Raw genomic sequence first — 19,581 nt, forward strand, 5'->3', positions numbered from 1 at the left:
TAAAATAAATAAATTTGAATATAATATTAAATAATATGGGGGAAAAAACGTTTTTTTTAAAGGAACCTAATTAAAATAAAATGTATTTTGCTCATTATAAATATATATTTTTTTAATAACTCAGCTGTACTTTTACCTTAATCACAATACTATAATTTTAATTAAATATTTTTTTCTAAGATGAATGTGGGTTTATTTTAAGAATTTCTCAATAAGTGTTGCAAAAAAAACCCAATAAAACTGACATTTTTCTTTTTATTGCTTCATCAGATGAAACACTGATGGATCACAGACGTGTTCAACAGTCGACACAGGTGAACAGAATCATCAGCAATCAAGAAGTGACCTCAGACAGGTGAGCAGAGGATGACATGTTCACTTCTGGAATATGCAGACTGAATAAAAAGCTGCAAAAACATTAACACTTGAATATAATTTTGTTTCTCCTGAAATGTATTGTTTTACACAAGACCCAACACAAAAAGTCATCCCTGGGGCGTTCTATTGAGAGACCCCCCAGAGGCAGAAATTACATATTGTGCACTGAAGTAGCGTTCAAGACGTGAGTGAAACGTTCACTACTGCATTTAACCCTTTCAGACACCTGTCACAAGTATTTAAACCTTTAAACCCTGGGCAAATTGATTCGATTTCTTTTTAAAAAATATGAGGAAAAAAGGGCAATGGGCAACTTGGTGATACATGGTTCACTTATTCCAAGAAATTAGTAGATTTAGAAAATTATTTTTAAAAAATGGTGAGAAAAAAAACAAAATTGTTATCATTATTATTAGTAGTAGTAGTACATCATTTACACATTACATATAACATTTAACAAGAGGCAAAAAGGACATGCGATATTTATTATCTCTATTTTCAGATTCAAGTGTACAAATTAGATCTGCTGTTTAAAACAAGGACCGTAAATAACAGATTTCAAACATTAAAAATCCAACCTCAAATCACAAAAAAACCTGTATGACCAAAAACATAAACTGTGAAGTGGAGCTTCAGGTTTTTAAAATAAAACCTTAATATAACCAACTCCAAGTATGGTAATTTGTCTAAGTATGGTAATTTTTTGTCCAGTTGGGGCCTCTTAGCATGTTATCTCTACATTCACTCACTCACATGGTTCCCTTTCATGACTGATTGAGGCCCAAAAACAATATTTCACCAATAACAATGATAACAATGTATTAAGTAGATGAACTAGCTCAACCTAAAGCAAAGCAAAAATACATTGATGTAATAACAATATAATGATATATAACATGAGTGAGTAAGAGTGAATTTTTCTGCAATTTTTTTTTTTTAATTTTAGCTGATAATTTATGTACTATAACTCAAGAAGGATTCTGAATGTAGAACATATAGTTGTTTGTTTGTATTTTAACATTGTTGTACTGGTAATTTTACTTAAGTAAATGATCTTCAGTACCTTTCACACCTTTTCCTTTTGAGGAAAGTTTGGCATTTAACTACTTTTTTATTGTACTTGTGAATGTGTGCAGGTGTGTTGAGAGAGATGTGAATGTGGCAGCCTTAATGCGTGATGTCACTCCAATTCTTCCCAGTTCTCCAATTAGAGACGCATGATGTCATCAAGGCTGTCAGGTTCGGCACTTGTGACCCCGACACCTGTCGTCAGCCATCGCTGAACGAGAGGAGAGGCAGCTGCAAGAGAGGTATAATACCTAAAATATATGTACTGGAATTCAGCAATATTTATTTGCTAATCGTTTAAAGCAGCTAGGTGTGAAATTCTGCAAACTTTATCTTACTACTTTTTTGTTCTTACGGCCACTAGAGAACACTGTCACATAAACAGTAATGGTAAGGCATTTTTAAAAAAAATAACTGATACTGTCATTTTCCTGGTCTGGACATTTTCTTTGGGCTTAATTTCCTGAAATTTGGCACCAACATCCACTTGGACTAAAATTTGCATTAAGATTTTTTCATCAAAACTACTTTTTTGGTCATTATTTAATGTAGCAGAAAGGAAGGCATTTGGTCAGGTAATGAACTGGTGACACCACTCTTGGGTCCCCACCTTGAATCTGTGCTGATTGTGTAGATTTTCTTTGTTGCCAGGTTGAAGGAGCTAATAATGCATCCATTTTTAGACATTTGTTGCTATACCACAAACACGCTCAGTAGTTCAATGAGAGCAAGAACAACACTTTGTGAATAAAGTAAAACAATATTCTTGCACAAAATTTTGGCATGGCTGAGTTACCATAGTTTCCCGTGGCAGAAAACAAAACAAAACATTAATGCAACATCCATATAATTTGCGCTACCAGAATAGCACAGCTCTGTTCAATGGCATTTATGTGTTATATGTACCAAAGTAACATTATGGTGTAAGTGGTGCTGTTTCCTCAGGTGTTGATTAGTAAGAGGTCATTTTTAGCCAAATTAAAGCCTGAACTCTGAACTCTGAACAAAAGCTGGGTCTGACCAGATAAGTAAAACACCCTTTGTTCTCACCTGCACTCTGTTGTTGTTGTTGTTGTTGTTGTTGTTGTTGTTGTTGTTGTTGTTGGGACCGCTGAGCTTGTCTTTGTCGGTCCTGGCTTCTTTCCCTCCCCGCTGCAGAGATTGACAGTGCCGCCATCTTACAAACACTGATTCTCTCCTTGTTGCCTCCAGCTCCGCTGCCAGTGCTCCTGATTGGCCGGTCGCTGCTGCTGATGAACCTTCCCCCTGTGCTGTTGCTCCTCCCTGATCCAGAGGAGCTGCTGATCCTTCCACTAATTCTGTCACTGCTACCTGCATTGCTAAGTTTAGACCCGTTCCCAGGGCTACTAATGTGACCCCCACCAACTGTTGAACTGGTCAGCCATCCAGCACTTCCCAAACTCATTCTTCCCCCAGGACTCGGGGCTCTATGGTTGCTGGTCGTCCCCCCTCCACCTGATCGCCCTGCATTACCCATAGTGCTCCTACGTCCGCTAGCTGAGCTGTATACGGGCTTCCATTCACCACTTCCAGTGCTGGCCAATCTCCCAGAGCTGCTAGTCCTGTGGCTCCCAGATGAGCTGCTGAACTTGCTGCTACTACTTGAGCTACTTAACCTTCCAACACTACCTACACTGCTACTGCGCCTAACAACACCACCTGAGCTGAGCCTGCCACCACTACCAGCACTACAGAGTCTTGGTCTACTATCGGTGTAGCTACTTGGTGGACTGATGACTTGGCCAAAATCAGTGCTGACACTGTTCTTGCCTGTGTTATTAGCACTACTCAAACGTCCAGTACTACCACCATAAACTCTCCATTCTCCACTATCTCCGCTGCCAAACCTACATGTTCTTAGTACTACTGGTGGGCTTGTTGCTAGTTGCATGGCCACCGATGGGCTTTCTTCTCTGTCCGCATTTGGTAAGATTTTGTTGCCAACCACACTGCTTATACATCCAGTACTCCCACCATAGACTCTCCACTCTCCACTTCTGCTGCTGAATCTCCTTGTTTCTGGAGGGATTGTTGGCAGGTCCATGGCCATTGAATGGTTTTCACTGCTCTCTGTGTTGGGTAAAATATCACTGCCAGACAGACTGCTAGTACGTTTAAAACTGTTGCTGTAAACCATCCAATCTCCACTTCCTTTTCTACCAAAACCCCTTGTGTCTGGTGGGCTTGTTGCGGGAAGCACTGACATGATTTCTTCACTCCCTGTTCTGAGCAAGCTGCTCTTTCGTCCAAGACTGCCTCCATAAACCATCCACCCTTCACTCCCTTTACTGCCAAATCTCCCTGTTTCTTGTGTGCATGTTGCAGGTTTCATGGCCACTGATGGGCCTTCTTCTTTACCTTCAATGGTTGGGCTAGGGCCGCCATCCTGGCCTCTTTTACATCCAAGCCTGCTGCCATATACCATCCACTCCCTAATTCTTCTACTGCTGAATCTCCCTGTTTCTGGTTGGTTTGCTGAAGGTAGCGTAGTTCCTGACAGGCTCCCCTCACTTCCTGTTCTGGATAAGGTCGTACTTGTACGTCCCAGACTGCCGCCATAAACTAGCCAGTCTCCACTGCCATGCCTGAATCTTCCCTGTACCTCTGCTGTAGTGGTAGGTTTTGCATTACCACCAGCTGTACCTGATGAATTGGTAGGCATGCTACCAAAACTAGCTGCCAGATCACTTGCCATACCACTGCCTCCTAAATTGCTAGCCACACCACTAATTGTAGATCCTCCATTGGCAGGGATACTTCCAAAGCTAGATGACTTTACAAACAGTCTTTCACTTTTAGTTGGCTTTTGACTGACAATCAGCCAGTCACTGTTTTTCTGCCCCTCTGCTACACTATCCATACTGGACATCTCTTTCTGGTCTTCTGAGCCAAATCTACTTGTTGGACTGCCACCTGTATTCTGTACATCCTTGTTATCTGCAATGACACTTGTATCTTTGTACCTGTCATTGGGGCTCCTCGCCTGTCTTACACTTTTCCAATACAGGCCGCCAAAACCAGGCTGTTCCTCTTTGTCTGCTATGATACTACAACCAATTAGACCTCCGAAATTCGAGCCTCCAAGATTGCTGTTCATCTGAAGGCTGTTCCCTCGACTAGTTGGTACAGAACTGATGTTCATAGCATTAGTACCTCCACTTCCTTCATTACCTTCAAATGATCCAAAACATAAACTGCCCCAATCTCTAAGTGAAGTGCTGACTGTTCTTTTTCTATCCTCTTTTGGCAAAGCTTGATCTCTGCTAAATGGCAGGGACTGCTCTTCCTCTTTTGTTGTGAGAATATATTTCTCAACTGGTCTCACACGTGCATGTGCCTCCGTTAGATTTAGACCTAGATCCTCATCTTCCTCTTCACCATTTGGACTCAGACATCCTTTAGCCTCAACCAGACTCAAACATGTGTCTGAGTCGTTTGGGCTGAGAAACACTCCTGGGTCATTTGGACTCAGAAGACAATCACTTCTAACATGCTCTTCTGGATGAACTGGGCAAAATACTTGATCTGTCATGGTCATCAACACCTCTGTCTCAACTGGGCTCAGACATGCTCCTGGACTCAAGCATGCAAATGTCTTTGTTGGGCTTGCAAATACATCAGTTTCCCTTGGACTAAGAATCTCTTCATGGTCTGAGGAACTCAAGGCCACACCAGAATCTGTAAGACTTACAGATTTTTCCGACTTTGTGGTACTTAATAATGCTTCTTGACCTGCTATATTAATCATCTCATTGTCTGTTTCAGAAGGGTCCACTTTTACTTTGTTGCTACTATTGAAACTGTTGATAGCCTCCCCTTTGGTAATTTCTACTTCCACTTTCTCAAAAATCTCTGTACTTGCAGTTTTACTCTCACGTTTGTCATTGCTCTCTGGAATCTGGAGTGAAGCAGTTGTAATACCTGACCCTGTATCTGCATCCTCCGTGACTTTGTTTTTTTCTCTATTGGATGCCTTGGACAATGTATATTCTGCTTCCTCTTCTCCCTTATTTTCTTCTCTTTCTGTGTTTTTGTCATTGATTGGGGTCAACTCAGTAGAGACCTTACCCTGAACCTCCTCAGACTTATGAATGTCGGATCCAAAGACAGTAGATACTGTATCAGCAACTTCCTCTACATCCCTGACAGCTTCTGCTGGAGTCTCCAAACGCAAAGACACAGTCTGTGCAGGATCCTGGTCCTTAACTTGCATAGAGCCCTCAGTGCAATTCATTTGATTTGGGATCACGGATTCTATCTCTTTCCTTACCTCTGGTACTGTTTGTTTGCTGGGAACAGTTGTGGTGGTAAGTGTTACAGACTGTGGTCTTTGCTTTACCTCTGGTTCTGTACAAAGAAGGGTTTTCGTGGTCTCAGTTTCATTATTTGTCCCTGTTTTAGTAGCCTGTAAACCATCTTCTGCAGTAGTTTGTTTTGAAGTAAAAGGTTTTGTCTTGTCCTGAACAACAGCACTTGTCGCAAGTTGTGTGTCAGAAACTATTGTAGTGATTCCTTGTGCAATATTACTCTCTGATTTAGAGATATTGACAAGAGCTCCCACACCAGAGACTTTGTCCTGAGCCTCTTCAGACCTAAGAACATGGGCTGTGGGGTTGACAGATGGTGCAACTGCCACCTCCACTGATTCCCAGACAGCTTCTTCTGGAGTTTCCAAACTCAAAGACACAACCTGTGCAGGGTCCTGATCCTTAACCTGGACAGAGCCCTCAGTGCAGTCCATTTCAGCTGAGATCACAGTTTCTGTCACTTTCTTTACTTCTGCAGCAGCAGTTTCTTTGGTGGGATCAGTTGTGGTCAAAGGTGTCACACATTGTGGTCCTTGCTTAAGTTCTGGTCCTGAACAAAAACTTGTTTTGGTGTACTCTCTTTGAATGTGGGCTTGTTCTGAACTAAAAATTTCTGTTTTTTCCTGAAGATCAGCACTCCTAGCAGGTTGTGTATCGGAGACTATTGTAGTGATTTCTTGTGCAGTATCAAAATCCACTTTTGAAGATTTGACAACAGCGCCTTCACCAGTGACCTTATCCTTAACCTTCTCAGACCCAGGACTGTGTGATTCAGAGACAACAGATGGTGTAATAGCAACTTCCTCTGCATCCTTGACAGCTTCTGCTGGAGTCTCCATACTCCAAGACACAACCTGTGCAGGATCCTGGTTCTTAGCATGGATGGGGCCTTTGGTGTAGTCCATTTGAGCTGAGATTACAGTTTCTGTCTCTTTATTTATCTCTGCAGCAGTTTCCTTGCTGGGATCAGTTGTGGTCAATTGTTTTGCAAAATGTGGTCCTTGCTTTAGTTCTGGTTCTGCATTAAGAATGGTTTCGGTGGTGTCTCTTTGAATGTGGGTCCCTGTTTTATTAGCCTGCAAACCAGCATCTGCAGTGGTTTGTTCTGAAGTAAAAAAATCTTTTTTTTCCTGAAGAGCAGCACTCCTAGCAGGTTGTGTGTCAGAGACTATTGTGGTGATTTCTTTTGAAGTATCAAAATCCACTTTTGAAGATTTGACAACAGCGCCTTCACCTGTGACCTTATCCTTAATCTTCTCAGACCCAGGACTGTGTGATCCAGAGACAACGGATGCTGTAATAACAACTTCCTCTGCATTCCTGATAGCTTCTGCTGGAGTCTCCATACTCCAAGACACAACCTGTGCAGGATCCTGGTACTTAGCATGGATGGGGCCCTCGGTGTAGTCTATTTGAGCTGAGATCACAGTTTCTGTCTTTTTCTTTATCTCTGCAGAAATTTCCTTGCTGAGATCAGTTGTGGTCAATTGTTTTGCAAAATGTGGTCCTTGCTTGAGTTCTGATTCTGCACCAAGAGTGGTTTCGGTGGTGTCTCTTTGAATGTGGGTCACTGTTTTATTAGCCTGCAAAACAGCTTCTGCGGTAACTTGTCTGGATATAAAGGTTCCTGTTTGTTCCTGAAGAGCAGCACTCCTTGTAGATTTTGTTTCAGGAACCAGCATATTGTTTACTTCTGCAGTATTTATCTGTGCTTTAGAAGCCTTAACAACAGCTCCTTTTTCTAAGCTTTGGCTAATCTGAGTACCAACAACCGGTGACTTCTGCAGATCACAGTCTTTGGTGTGAACTTTATCTTCCACAGGGCAGCTCTTGCTGTTGATGGTCACATCGATGCTCTGGTTTTCAGACTTGTGGAATGAGCCCCTCAGATTTGAAGTATTAATAGATCTGACTGGTGAGTTCTTTGGATGTTTGTTGTGAACCCTGATTGACTTGGATGTCTTTGTTTCTGAGAGGGGGGTAAGTACAGGTGTTTGTCTGACAGTGCAGCCTCTGGATACAGTCTGAGCCCCCATCATCTGAGTATTTCCTCCCTGACTACTAACTTTTTTGTTCACTGTGATGTTTCTCCTGATGGCAGAGGGGCTAGTTGTAACACAGAAAGATTTGAAATTGGCCATAGAGTTTGAGTGAAGACTTGAGACTCTGTGAACAAACAGACATATACATGCAAGGACAGCATTGAAATTATTTAAAGCACAAAATAAGGGAATAAAGTAGTACCAAAAATGGGAAATCTTGGTAACTGTTTACTTTATGGGTTACTGTTCTTTGGGGTAAATTTTCCTGGAAGAACAAGGTGCCAAGTAAAGGAAAACAGAGACTGGCAGTGCTTAAGATAGTAGGTATCAAATAATTTATAATAATTTAGAGTTATTTTGTTTTTCAAAAGAATTTATCTGAACTTTAACCCCATAGAAATATTTGTGACCTTACTTTTCACTTTTCTTTGCTGAATTGCACTCATAAAAGTCAACCAAACAGAATGACAGATTTTACATTTTTGCTGGTTCAGGATAGGTTAATCTACCATTTAGTGAAAAGTGCACTAGCTTAACATTTCCTTCATTTTCCGATAATTTTATTCTCATTCAATGAAGTTTCCAGTTACCAAAAACTGCCACTCTGAGTTTTTAAAAGTCCACCTTAAAACCATTCTTTGAACCTTCAAAACTATGAATTTAGCAAACCGGCAAAAGTGCAAGCACATAGACATTTAAATAGAATTTATACCAATCTATATAATATCAGTGTTGGAATTATAGTACAAATCGTAAAATACAAAAAAAAGAAGAAAAAACATGGTAGTTTTGTAACATGATTAAAATTAAATTAAATTAAATTTCCATTGTTTTCATCTCATACCCCTGTTGGCTCAGTTCATCCAGCAGCCTCCTGTAGTCCTCTATCTCAGTCTCCATTCTGCTCTTGGTGTCCAGCAGGGTCTGATGGTCTGCAGCCTGTTGAGCTGTGGCCTGTAGCACTGAGTCCAGGTCTCTGCACAGAAAGTCTGCTTTCTGCTGTAGGACTACCAGCTGCTGGACAAAGGACTCAGTATGCTCCAGACCCGAGGCCTCTAACACCATGTTCTGCACAGACAAACAGGTACAGTGCTACATGTGGATTGTGCTCTTTCTTTTGCAGCTTTAAAGGGAAAATTCATAACCTTTCATGTGGATGTCCAGTGTTGATGGTAAATGTAGTCAATTAAGGCAATAAATCCCTCAGTGTAAATTCCGAAGTGTTTCGTAACGCGACCAAGAAAGCTAAATACTCCTGCAGCTCTCTTGTCTAATTTTTATTTAACACACAAAGTATCAGCATTCTCTATACATAAACCAACACATGATGAGTTGAGTTTGAAAAGAAGAAGAAAAAGAAGAAATATTGTATAACTGTATAAACTGTTGATATCAAGAATTTATATACCACTAGTGAGGAAAGATATCTTTCATTAGAATTTCAACTTGACAAAATTACGTCATGTATAATGTTGACTTAGAATTGTAACTAAATAAAAAGGTAATTTCACTTATCTGGAATACAAGTATAACTGGTGGAATTTAGATTCATACTAGTAATAACTATATTTTAGATATCATTGTTGGGGGAGGGGTTTATTGAATGATTAATTCTCCCTGTTTTCAGTTTAAATCTAGTTTTGTCTTACCAGACCCTGCAGTTGTATTAGTTCTTCTTCCAGATTTGCTGCTGTTCTTTTCATTTCCTCCAGCTCGGTCTGGACATCCTCGGACTCTGCTGGGGTGTCAAAAGTCACTTCTGGAAAACTCAACATGGACACCTAAACACAATACATTACATTAAAAATCTACTAAAACGGGAACTGTGGTTACGGAACAACATTTCAAAATAAGAGTGTGCTGTAGATGTTTGTGAACCTCTGTGTTCTGGTTCTGGTTCTTCTCCTGCAGCATCAAACTCATCTGTCTCAGGTCTTTCAGCTGCTGAACGAGGTCTGATGACTCAACAGCCTGCATCTCCACGGCAACATCCCCTAACATTTTGGCCCGCAGACCCTGCATGTCCTGGACAGGTAGACAGGAAACATGACATAGACGTTTTTTTGAACAAGCCATATGAGTTTATTGTTCTACCTGTTTGTGCTGTATCTGCAGCTCCATCAGTTGTTGTCTTTGATCGTTCAGCAGAGTCTGGAGCTCTGGCAGCGTGTGGACCTTCAGCACCTCCTCCAGAAGCCTCAAGTCACTAAGCTCCACCTCCACACAACCACGACGCTCACGCTCCTTTTCACACCTGTTCACACAGCAGAGGATGGTGGAAGATCTCTACATGTGCTGTGTACGCATGTTGAAGGTGTGTGGATCTACCTGGCGTTGAAGTCAAAGACGGTGAGCTCTGCATTGAGAAGCTGCAGTTTCACCTGAGCCTGGGCCGAGAGACACTTACTGATCTAAAAGTGAGAGAGAGAGAAAGAGAGAGATGAGATTTGACTTTACTTTCAGCAAAGCTTTTTTAGTAGTAACAGTTCCGGCACAACTCGTTGGAAGTTATGCTATCATTAGTATAACTTAGTATCATTAGTAGTATTTGTAGTAGTGGGGTACCAGAAGTGTGTTGTTGACTTGAACTCAAGACGGATTTGAGTGTTGAATCATATTTAGAGGTAGACTTTGACACCAGAGCCCCACTTTGAATTTGGCCTTTTAGCTTAGAATGACTTCATTTGTTCTTCAAGCCGTAAAAAAATGTGTGCAGCTAATCAACTTTTTTGTTTACCTACAACAGACTTGAAAATTTAAATGGCATTCTGTTTGGTAAAGGGCACCGAACAACTTGATTAGGGATCATAGTTGAGTTGGGACTTGCTAATCTCCACTAGGAACATATTGTTCTTGGCTAAGATCTTGGTGGTTTGATTGGTGTTGAACAAGACTCTGAGCTTGTTGGTCTTGACGTGGGACTTGATTTGGGACTTGGTTGGACTTGTCTTGAGGCATGTTGGCATTGTCTCCGGACTTGTCGTCTTGACTTAGGAAGTGTTGATCTTAACATTGGATGTTTTTTTTTTTTATAACTTGGGACTTGTTGGTTTTTGGGAAATGTGCTATATAAATAAACTTTGCATGCATGCTTGCTTGCTTGACACAGGTCTTGACTCGGGATGTGTTGCACTTGTCTTGGAATGTGACCTGAAACTTGTTGTCCTTGTCTTGGGACTCGTTAGGCTTAACTTGGGACCTGAATCTGGCTTATTGGTCTTAATTTGGGACATGTCTCTGCATTACTTTGGGACTTCTTGGTCTTGGATTAGAACCTGACTTAAGACCTGTTGATCATGTCTTTGGACTTTTTCTTCTTGATGTAGTTTTTGGAGTTCTTGGTCTTAGCTCAGGATCTGACTTCAGATTTGTTGACTGTGACTTGGGAGTTACGGTTCTTGACTTACATCTTGTGACTAGTTTAATTTGATCTGGGACTTGATAGCCGTGACAAGACACTCGGTTGTAACTTGATATCGTCCTCTGGTAGCAGAAACTTTAGAACCAACAGTCGCAGTAGAAACACAGTAACTAGACATGTACAGTACGTGTTGTTTTAGAGAGATCTACGCTGAACAGAACTATAGAAGTGCACTCAGTGAATATTTGCAGGGGTGGCTAAAAATGAAAAACCCTTTGTTGTGTCTATATCCCTACTAATGTGATATGACAGTAGTGAAAATGGCTTGAGCTGGTGGACAAATTTGAGTTGCTGAATGTGAGCTATCATGTTAATCAGGAGGTTACTATTATTATTTAAATGTCAAGTCAGTCTCAGGTTTTTGGAAGACACCATCCTCAGAGACAGACTTCGAGCTAACCACAACTCTTTTGTCTGATCAGAAATAATTGTGTATTATTAAATTGAGAAGCTGTGTTTATAGGATATGTTGAAGTTCATGTTTAATCTCTGACATTTGAGTTGGTGCCATTTTATAGTCAGACTTGTCTCAACCAGTCTGACCTTTAAATAGAGGTTCATCTTCCCTGACGAGTCAGAACCAGCCTGAGATGCAGCATCTCAGTTTGACATCATGTGTTTTCCTGTAGAGCTGCCTCTTGGCTTTTTTATGGCCTACATTTGGCCTTTATATGGCCCGTGTGTGGTCCAGGATGGCCTTTATCTCATCTTTATTTGGCCTATATCTGGCTTTTATTTGGCCTTTATGTAAACTTTGATAAGCCTTTATGCAGCAGTCTTTATTTCCCCCTTATTTTGGGCTTTATCTAGACTTTATGTGGCTTTTATCTGGTCTTTAATTTGCCATCATCTAGACTTCATTCAACCTTTATTTGGACTTTGTTTGGCCTTTATCTGGACTTTGTTCGGCCTTCATTTGGTTTTTATTTGGCCATCATCTGGACTTTATTTGGCTTTTATCGGGTATATATTTGGCCTTTATCTGGACTTTATTTGGCTTTATCTGGACTTTATTTGGCCTTTATCTGGACTTTGTTTGGCCTTTATTTGGTTTTTACTTGGCCATTATCTCAACCTTAGTTGGCCTTTATGTGGTCTTTATTTAGCCGTCATCCAGTCTTTATTTGGTCTGTATCTGAACTTTGCTCTGCCTTTTTGTGGTCTTTATTTCACCATAATCTGGTTTTTATTTGGTCTTTATTCCACCATAATCTGGTTTTATTTGGTCTTTATTCAGCCTTTATCTGGCCCTGGTTTGGTCTTTCCTTCGCCCTGGTTAGGCCCCCGTTTTGGCCTCAGGACAAAAGGATCTCACTGTGTGTCTTGTTTTCTTTTTGAGGTTGTCGTTCATTGTTGATTAGTATGATATCACCAGTGTGGTTTAATTCTGACTGCAGATCTCCTGTTGAACTGTAAAAATGTTCACCAGTGAAACAAGTTAAACCAAGAATCAGCATTAATAAAGCCGTATTTTTCTCTCGTCATCCCTCAGTTGATTTCTGTATTGACATTTAATTCAATAATTAAAATTTTTTTTGGGTCAGATTATAAAGTAGAACCACACAAAACACCTCTCTCTGTATTTTATATACTTTTTTTAGTCGCAAATATTTTTGTTTTATCATAAACAAAATTGTATTGTTCTAAGTATTATTCTTTTCCATTCAGTCTGATTTAAGTTATTTTATGATGTATTTATTGTACTTGTTTTATCGTATTTCATATATTTGATCATATATATTCAATTTGTTTTTTGTTGTTGTTTTAGGTTTTTATAAAAGTTGATTTAATTAGATTAGATTTAATTTATTGACTGTAATTTCAACTTGATTAAATTACCAGTGGTTTCCCTGTGATTACCGTGTTGGTGAGCTCACCTGGTTGTGAAGCAGGGATGCTGTCCTCAGGTATCCCTTCAGCTGTCTCAGCTCTCTGGGTGACTTCTTGTCCAGCTCCCTCTGGATCTGATGCTCCAGCCTTTGATTGGTCTCCTCGAGACTCCGGACCTGCATCCACCAATCAGAGGTAACAAGCAATTGTGGATAAATTATCAGATGTGATGACCTGATTGAACCTCATATCATTGTGGTGATAAACTTTATATTGTAGAACTATCCAGAAGAGTTTTAAAATTTCTTGAAAATGATTTTTTAATTTATGACTGCTTCATTTTTGTTGGTTTTTTAAATTTTCAAAGGTCTAAACAAGTTAAAAGAAATAAAAGGACATGCAACAACATAATCAAAATGCAAAAATTTGAAAAAAAAAGTTTGAAAAAACATTTTCCTCAGGAAATCAGCGACTGCTGAAACTCAGCTCAAGTGAACTAAAAAAACTGTTGGACCTTAAACTATTTTTTAAATATAACTAGTGCCACATTGCACAGGACTTGCCAAGTTAAGTTTGACTTCAAAAGAATAAAAATCTGGTGTCAAAATACTGAATCCATTTTAAATGTTGATTATAAATCGTTGCTTAAACCCCCAAATGCATCCCCAAAACAAAGGACATGGCGCCAGTAGCAGTGAAATGGACTGCGATGTAATCACTTGGGGCAATAATGCAGTGTCAACCTATGTCCACTAAAAGTGCTTGTTTTTGACACTGACAGGGTCATGTTAGTATTGTTAGTGTGTGACAATATCATGGAAGGTATCCCTAAAGAAATAGACCTTTTCGTTAAAGACAAAGATTCTTTTTGTTAAACCAGAAACAGCCCCAAACTAGTATCGTATTATTTACTCAGTCCATCTTCTTTTCCAGCTTAAGACACGCATGCATCTAAACACATTAATATGAATGACCTCATTAATCACCCACTGCAGAGTTAAATAACTGGTTTATATATTCATAACAGTTGGGATACCATCATGCCTGATCATTTTCTTTGTTTGTTGTTGTTTTTTGTTTGTTTGTCTTGTCCTGTCTGGTTTTGTCTAAATTTCGTTCTCAACCGACCCCTTGCCTATCTTTCAATACTGATACTGAAAAAAAACAAAACAATGCAAAAAAACAAGGAAAAGAACGTGGAAAAAAACATGCCACCTGTTTCACTCTGTGAATCTCACTTTAATTTTGGAATTGCTAAACAAAACAACAACAACAAAACAAAAATGCAGTTAGTCATGGCAAAACTCCATTAACAAATTCTGTATTTTTACATTTTCCTACTCTCTACAACATCTGTTCTTCATTTATGAATCTCAGTTTTGTTGGTGTTTCTTTGCTGCTTTGGGCTCAATCAGGGAGATGAAAAATGGGGATTTGTGTGTGTTTCCACCTCATGCATCAAAGAATAGACAGTTAATGCAAATAACAACAAGAAAAATAATTCTAAAATGCTGCACTTGTTTCAGTCCATGCAAAACTCCACTAAGAAATCTGCTATGTTCATGTACTTTTGCTCTCAAAACAAAAATCAATCATCACTTATAAATCTCAGTTTAGTTTTTGCATTTCTGTGCTGCTGCTGAATCAATCTGGGGGAAAGTTTATTTTGTGTTCCCACCTGATACATGAAAAAATAGACAGTTAATCCAAGCAACAATCAAGAATCATAAAATGCTACATTCGTTTCAGTCCATGCAAAACTTAATTAAAAAATCTGCTGTGTTCATGTACTCTTGGTGTTTCTGTCCTGCTGCTGAATCAGTCAGGGGAAAGTTTATTTTGTGTTTCAACCTCGCGTGTCTCCTACCTGCTGCAGGTATGCGGCCAGCCTCCTGTCGAGCTGCTGCAGGCTGTTTTTCTGTCTGGACAAACAGAAGCTCCGGCCGTTGTCTGGAGCTGCAGCTGAAACATTCGGCGCTGTTCTGTATTGTACCAAAACTCCAGGTCCATGATGAACACGGTAACCCAAACCTCTGGCCGCTCTATTTGCACGCAGAACCTGCCACGGTGTCATCTCACCTCTCACTTATCTTTACTTTTTTACGTATGTTTGACACATTTGGACTCATCTGTCCTCCCTAACATGCCCTGCTCCTCTAAACTGGAGCTGCACTGCTGGATCTCTTCCCTCAGCAGCTGTCTAAACTCCCTGCTGTGGATGGAAAGCCCTCAGGTGGCACAGAGAGTGCTCCTATCACAGGTGTGTCAGGACTCAGTGGAGCTCAGGTTTAATCTGCATTAACCTTTAAGTCGTGATATTAAGAACAGGTTTCGGCAGGACAGCAGCCCTACCCTTTTCGAGTGTTTTAGTAAAAAGCTCACTGCTCACGTGAATCAAAAAAGGCAGTCAGGTTTTTACTTGCTCTGCAGATGTTCTGGATCTTTGTGTTCTGTAACCTTAGGGCCAAACAACTACTGTTTGTAATATATTATATTTTATATGCAGGTTTGATACTGCCAATGAATCATTGCCTATAAAAAAAAGTGTACTTTTAGAGTAGAAAAGTTTCGTATTTTTACTTTATGCATGAGAGAATAAAAAGATGCAAATGGAAAGAAAAAGGAATCACACAATTCTCCTATATTCTGTCGCTTATCAACCCTTTAACCCTTTGAAATTTGAGCATATGTCTAGAAAACTATTTTCATAATTATGATTAGATGTTTCAAATAATGTTGCAGGAGAAAAAAAAACTTTAAATAAAATTTCGGCCCTTTTCAGGTCATTTCTTGTATTTTATTTTATTTTTTTACCCTTTTTTATTTTTATTTTTACTTTTTTTTATTTTAGCTTATTTTTAAGTAATCTTTCTGTAACTTTTTATTATTGTCTTGCTAATTTTTGGGACATGTCTTATTAAGTTAATGTCTTCTTTCCATGTTTTTGCAAAAAATCACCAATTTCTCAGGTCTCAGAGGGCTAAAACCTGAACTAATTGGCTTGATTTCCTTCAAAAATAAAGTAAGAAGGCAATGAGCAACTTATGAAGAAATGAGCCAGAAATAAGCAAGAAATTAGTAAAAAGTACAAGACAATTACCTGAAAAACCTAACAAACAAACATGCAAACAACAAAACATGGGAAAGTTTAAAAACAAAACAAAATAACAAACAAAAAAGCAAGGAAATTACCTAAAAAAAATTTTTAAAAATTACAATAATTCTGTCAAATAATGTAATGTTTAGCTTAATGTGATAACTCCAAATATATTTCTCTTGTAGTTGTAGTCATTTTCTAGATTAAAAAATAAATCTTGGAATTTGTGAAACATTTCTTGACAAGTTGCCATGTTTCTGAAAGCAATCAAACCGATTTTCTCACGGTTCACAGGTTAAAAAACTCTTATCTCATGAAAAGTGATGACCACTCAGGTTTCAAAAGGGATAAAGTACAGAAGCAAAAAAAAAAAACTACCAGGCCAGATAAAAAAGATCACTATCATTATCACTATCATAACATGAAATTTTTCTTGTTAATACAAGAATCTCAAAAATCTTGCTATAACAATACAATTATCTTGTTACAACATAAAAAAAACTACATGTAATAATGTGTTCCTGTATCAGGTGGTCAATTTAATCATTTTATTTTTGACATTTCTTCACACATTAAAGTAAATTTATTGTAGGTTTCCTCCTTAAAACAGTGCATGTTTTGCAGTATAACAAAAAGGCCCTTTTAGTTACAAACCATATAATTTTTAATGTAGTTTTTATCATAGGTAAGAAAAGTCCCTTTGAGTAGAGGTCTAATAAAAAGGCAGAGTATGAGTTGTACAGAACTTGAGCAAATGCACTTTCCTTTGATTTCCTTTTCTTTTAATTTTTAAATTTTGGTCCAGACAGTATTGAGCGTCAGGGTGTGTCCAGCAGGGGTCGCTGGCGGGCACGCCGTGCAACCTGAACCTCACACACGAAGCAGAGACATCAGCCAATGAGAGCTCAGCACCCGTGGTCCGCGGCGCATGCGCAGTACAAGTATGATAATTTTGTTGATATGTCTACCTTTGGGTTTTAATGATTATTTCTGCGGGTTTTAGTGTTTCAGTGAGAGTGTCATCCCGCGGCCGGGCCTGATGGAAAATCCCAGAGACCTGGTGAGTTCTGAGGCTTGTCTGTCCGGCAGGAACCCGCATTGTCTTTATTTGTTGTGGTTGTGACAGCGGCATTAAAGGCTGCTTCATAGCGACCGCTAACAGAGTCATGGCCAAATTCCTTTGCGAAATCCTCTGCTTTAAAGTTCTTTTACTTTTCGACAAAAATGTGTGCCTTATCAAAATGACATTTTCCATTTGTATGTAGGAGCTCATTATGAACTCTCATTCGGCAAATAAATGCTGTGCAAAGTTTTTCTTAATTTGGTAAAAATATAGCGTTTTATGATTGTTTCGCCTGCTGTCCTCCTTATGTCCTGCCAATGAACTCTACTGAAGAATTCTGCGATATTAGACTTCCTCTCCTGTTGGCAAACGCAGATATTTCACTGACCAGCACTTAAAATCATTTAATGAATCGGAAGAGACATCCTGTTATTCGGCATGTATGTCCTCAACGAAGCAGCTTCTAATTTAGTAAAATGTCACAGTTAATATCGCGTCGCTGTTTTTCCTTTGCATTCCTATTTATGTTTCCCACAGTACAAAGTGGTAAGCTATGATTGGCAAATAGGATTAACGGGGGTATATGTCAATAACAGACTGTTGTGCATATACATTTATTGTATGCCGAATTTAAGGATGGCTTTAACCAAGTCCTAAACAGCTCCGGGTTATCTTGTTTGAGCTACATCCCGGTGTTAACAATGCAATCAACAAATTCTGGAGGTCATTTGTGTTTCATCTTGTCTAGTATAGCTAGTTGTATCTCTCTCTGCACTGGCAGTAAGCAGCTCTCTCCCTCTCTCTGTGCACCGCACTGCAGTGGCGCTGGCAGCTCCAAACTCACTGATGTGAACCACTGAATGCAACAGCTGTCAGGGCCACACTGGAAGTGTGTGTGTGTGTGTGTGTGTGTGTGTGTGTGTGTGTGTGTGTGTGTGTGTGTTTGCAGCAAGTAGTTATCTCCATGGATATGTTCAGAAAACTGGATACAACGACTTACACTATATTATGTTGATTCTCTGACCTCCCTGTCTGGTTTTGATGACTGAGCCTCCTTGTTAGTTTCCCCTTTAAAAGAATAAAAAATAATGAATTAATCTATTGATTGATTAATTCATTAAAAAATTCTTCTTCTTCTTCTTCTTATTATTATTATTATGTGTTTGTCTTTCTTGTCATTTGTTTTATTTGTTATGTTCATCTGATCATTTACTCATTATTTTCTTTGATTATTGGTGATTTTGGTGTCACTGCTAACCCATAAGTCTTGATGTAAGTCATGATTGCTGCTGTTTGGGTGATCTCCGTAATTGCCTTTATTTCTCTTGCAGCCTCTGTGGGGGGCGGGAGGACAAGGGGAGAAAACATTGTGAGAAAAGTGGAAGAATTCTTGGTTGCTCTGTGATGTATACCATTTGCATTGTTCTTTCAATAAACAAACAAACAAGTAAATAAATAAAGTTAATTGCTCAGTGGCACATAATGCCAAAAAAAGTTTGACCTCCAGGGTATAAAAATTACCCAAATCTTCTCATCTTGAGGCCCACTGAGCAAGTGCACTGACCTCTGGAGAGAGACTTACTTTCCATTTAGCCTGCAATAACTTGAATGAGAATAAAATGATTTAAATGTGTCGCCCTTGCAGACTTTAGAAATTATTGTTGGGCAAAAATGCCACAATAAAAACAAAATAATAATAGAAATAATGATAATAATTAATAGTAATCCCCAGTTCCAGATTAGCTCCTTTTTAAAAATTTTTTTGGGCATTATAAACTGATTAGGCTTTATTTTGGTTCAAGACTAGGCCTTTGAAGACATTGGACACTTTTTTTATTCTTTGGATGCCAATTTTAACTTTTCTAATAAAAAAAAGCAGGGCTACAACTAACATTTGTTTTCTACAGATGCACAATATTGGATTTTATGCCGATGTTCTATATGCTGATATGTAACGACTCATTTTGTCAATAACGTATACCAATTTCAGTATATCCATTATTGTAAAGACTTTATTCCCTGAATCCTTTGACTTAATATATCTGCATGCCTGTACCCCAGTTCATCTTTATTTTTACATATATTTTCATTTACTTATTTTATTATCTGTTTATCTTTCTGCTTAATTTTTGTCATATATATTCTTCACACATACGTATGTATCTTTCAGATATATTTTGTTTTGATAATGTGTACTTTCGTACCATATACCTGATGTTTCATACATAAATATTAAAAAAACAAAAACAAATCCAATATTACGATGCATCCCTATTGTTTTCATCACTGATTCATCATTGTTATTTTCTCAATAAATCATTTGGTACATAAAATGTACAAAAATATGGAGAAAC

General features: G+C 38.8%; 2 protein-coding genes across 4 annotated transcripts in view; one reads left to right on the top strand and one right to left on the bottom strand.

Moving 5' to 3' along the window:
- Positions 1-241: 241 nt before the first annotated feature.
- Positions 242-15,337, bottom strand: LOC121956335 (uncharacterized). Its single transcript, XM_042504482.2, has 9 exons — positions 14,935-15,337; positions 13,115-13,243; positions 10,145-10,227; positions 9,911-10,070; positions 9,695-9,841; positions 9,466-9,597; positions 8,661-8,884; positions 2,497-7,940; positions 242-1,677 (listed from the first exon to the last, which is right to left on the bottom strand). The coding sequence occupies exons 1-9, from the start codon at positions 15,139-15,141 to the stop codon at positions 1,586-1,588; spliced, it is 6,618 nt and encodes a 2,205-aa protein (XP_042360416.2). The 5' UTR covers positions 15,142-15,337; the 3' UTR covers positions 242-1,585.
- A 1,738-nt stretch (positions 15,338-17,075) lies between these two features.
- Positions 17,076-19,581, top strand: part of LOC121956347 (MBT domain-containing protein 1-like) — a 28,595-nt gene continuing 26,089 nt past the window's right edge. For all 3 annotated transcript variants that reach the window (XM_042504509.2, XM_042504510.2, XM_088091358.1), the window contains exon 1: positions 17,076-17,224. In XM_042504509.2, the coding sequence (XP_042360443.1) occupies positions 17,204-17,224 (21 nt within the window). In that variant the 5' untranslated portion in view covers positions 17,076-17,203. The remainder of the gene's footprint in view (positions 17,225-19,581) is intronic.

The sequence above is a fragment of the Plectropomus leopardus genome, chromosome 18, assembly GCF_026936395.1.
Source record: "Plectropomus leopardus strain MGB_pleo_1.0 chromosome 18, ASM2693639v1, whole genome shotgun sequence".
In the NCBI taxonomy this organism is placed as follows: Eukaryota; Metazoa; Chordata; class Actinopteri; order Perciformes; family Serranidae; genus Plectropomus; species Plectropomus leopardus.

What these genes read in the sequence shown, in the direction of transcription:
- LOC121956335 (XM_042504482.2), bottom strand. Translation starts at nt 15,141, where the DNA reads ATGACACCGTGGCAGGTTCTGCGTGCAAATAGAGCGGCCAGAGGTTTG. An exon ending in CATCCCTGCTTCACAACCAG is followed by an intron (nt 10,228 to 13,114) that starts GTGAGCTCACCA and finishes TCTCACTTTTAG; the next exon opens with ATCAGTAAGTGTCTCTCGGC. An exon ending in TGCAGATACAGCACAAACAG is followed by an intron (nt 9,842 to 9,910) that starts GTAGAACAATAA and finishes CTACCTGTCCAG; the next exon opens with GACATGCAGGGTCTGCGGGC.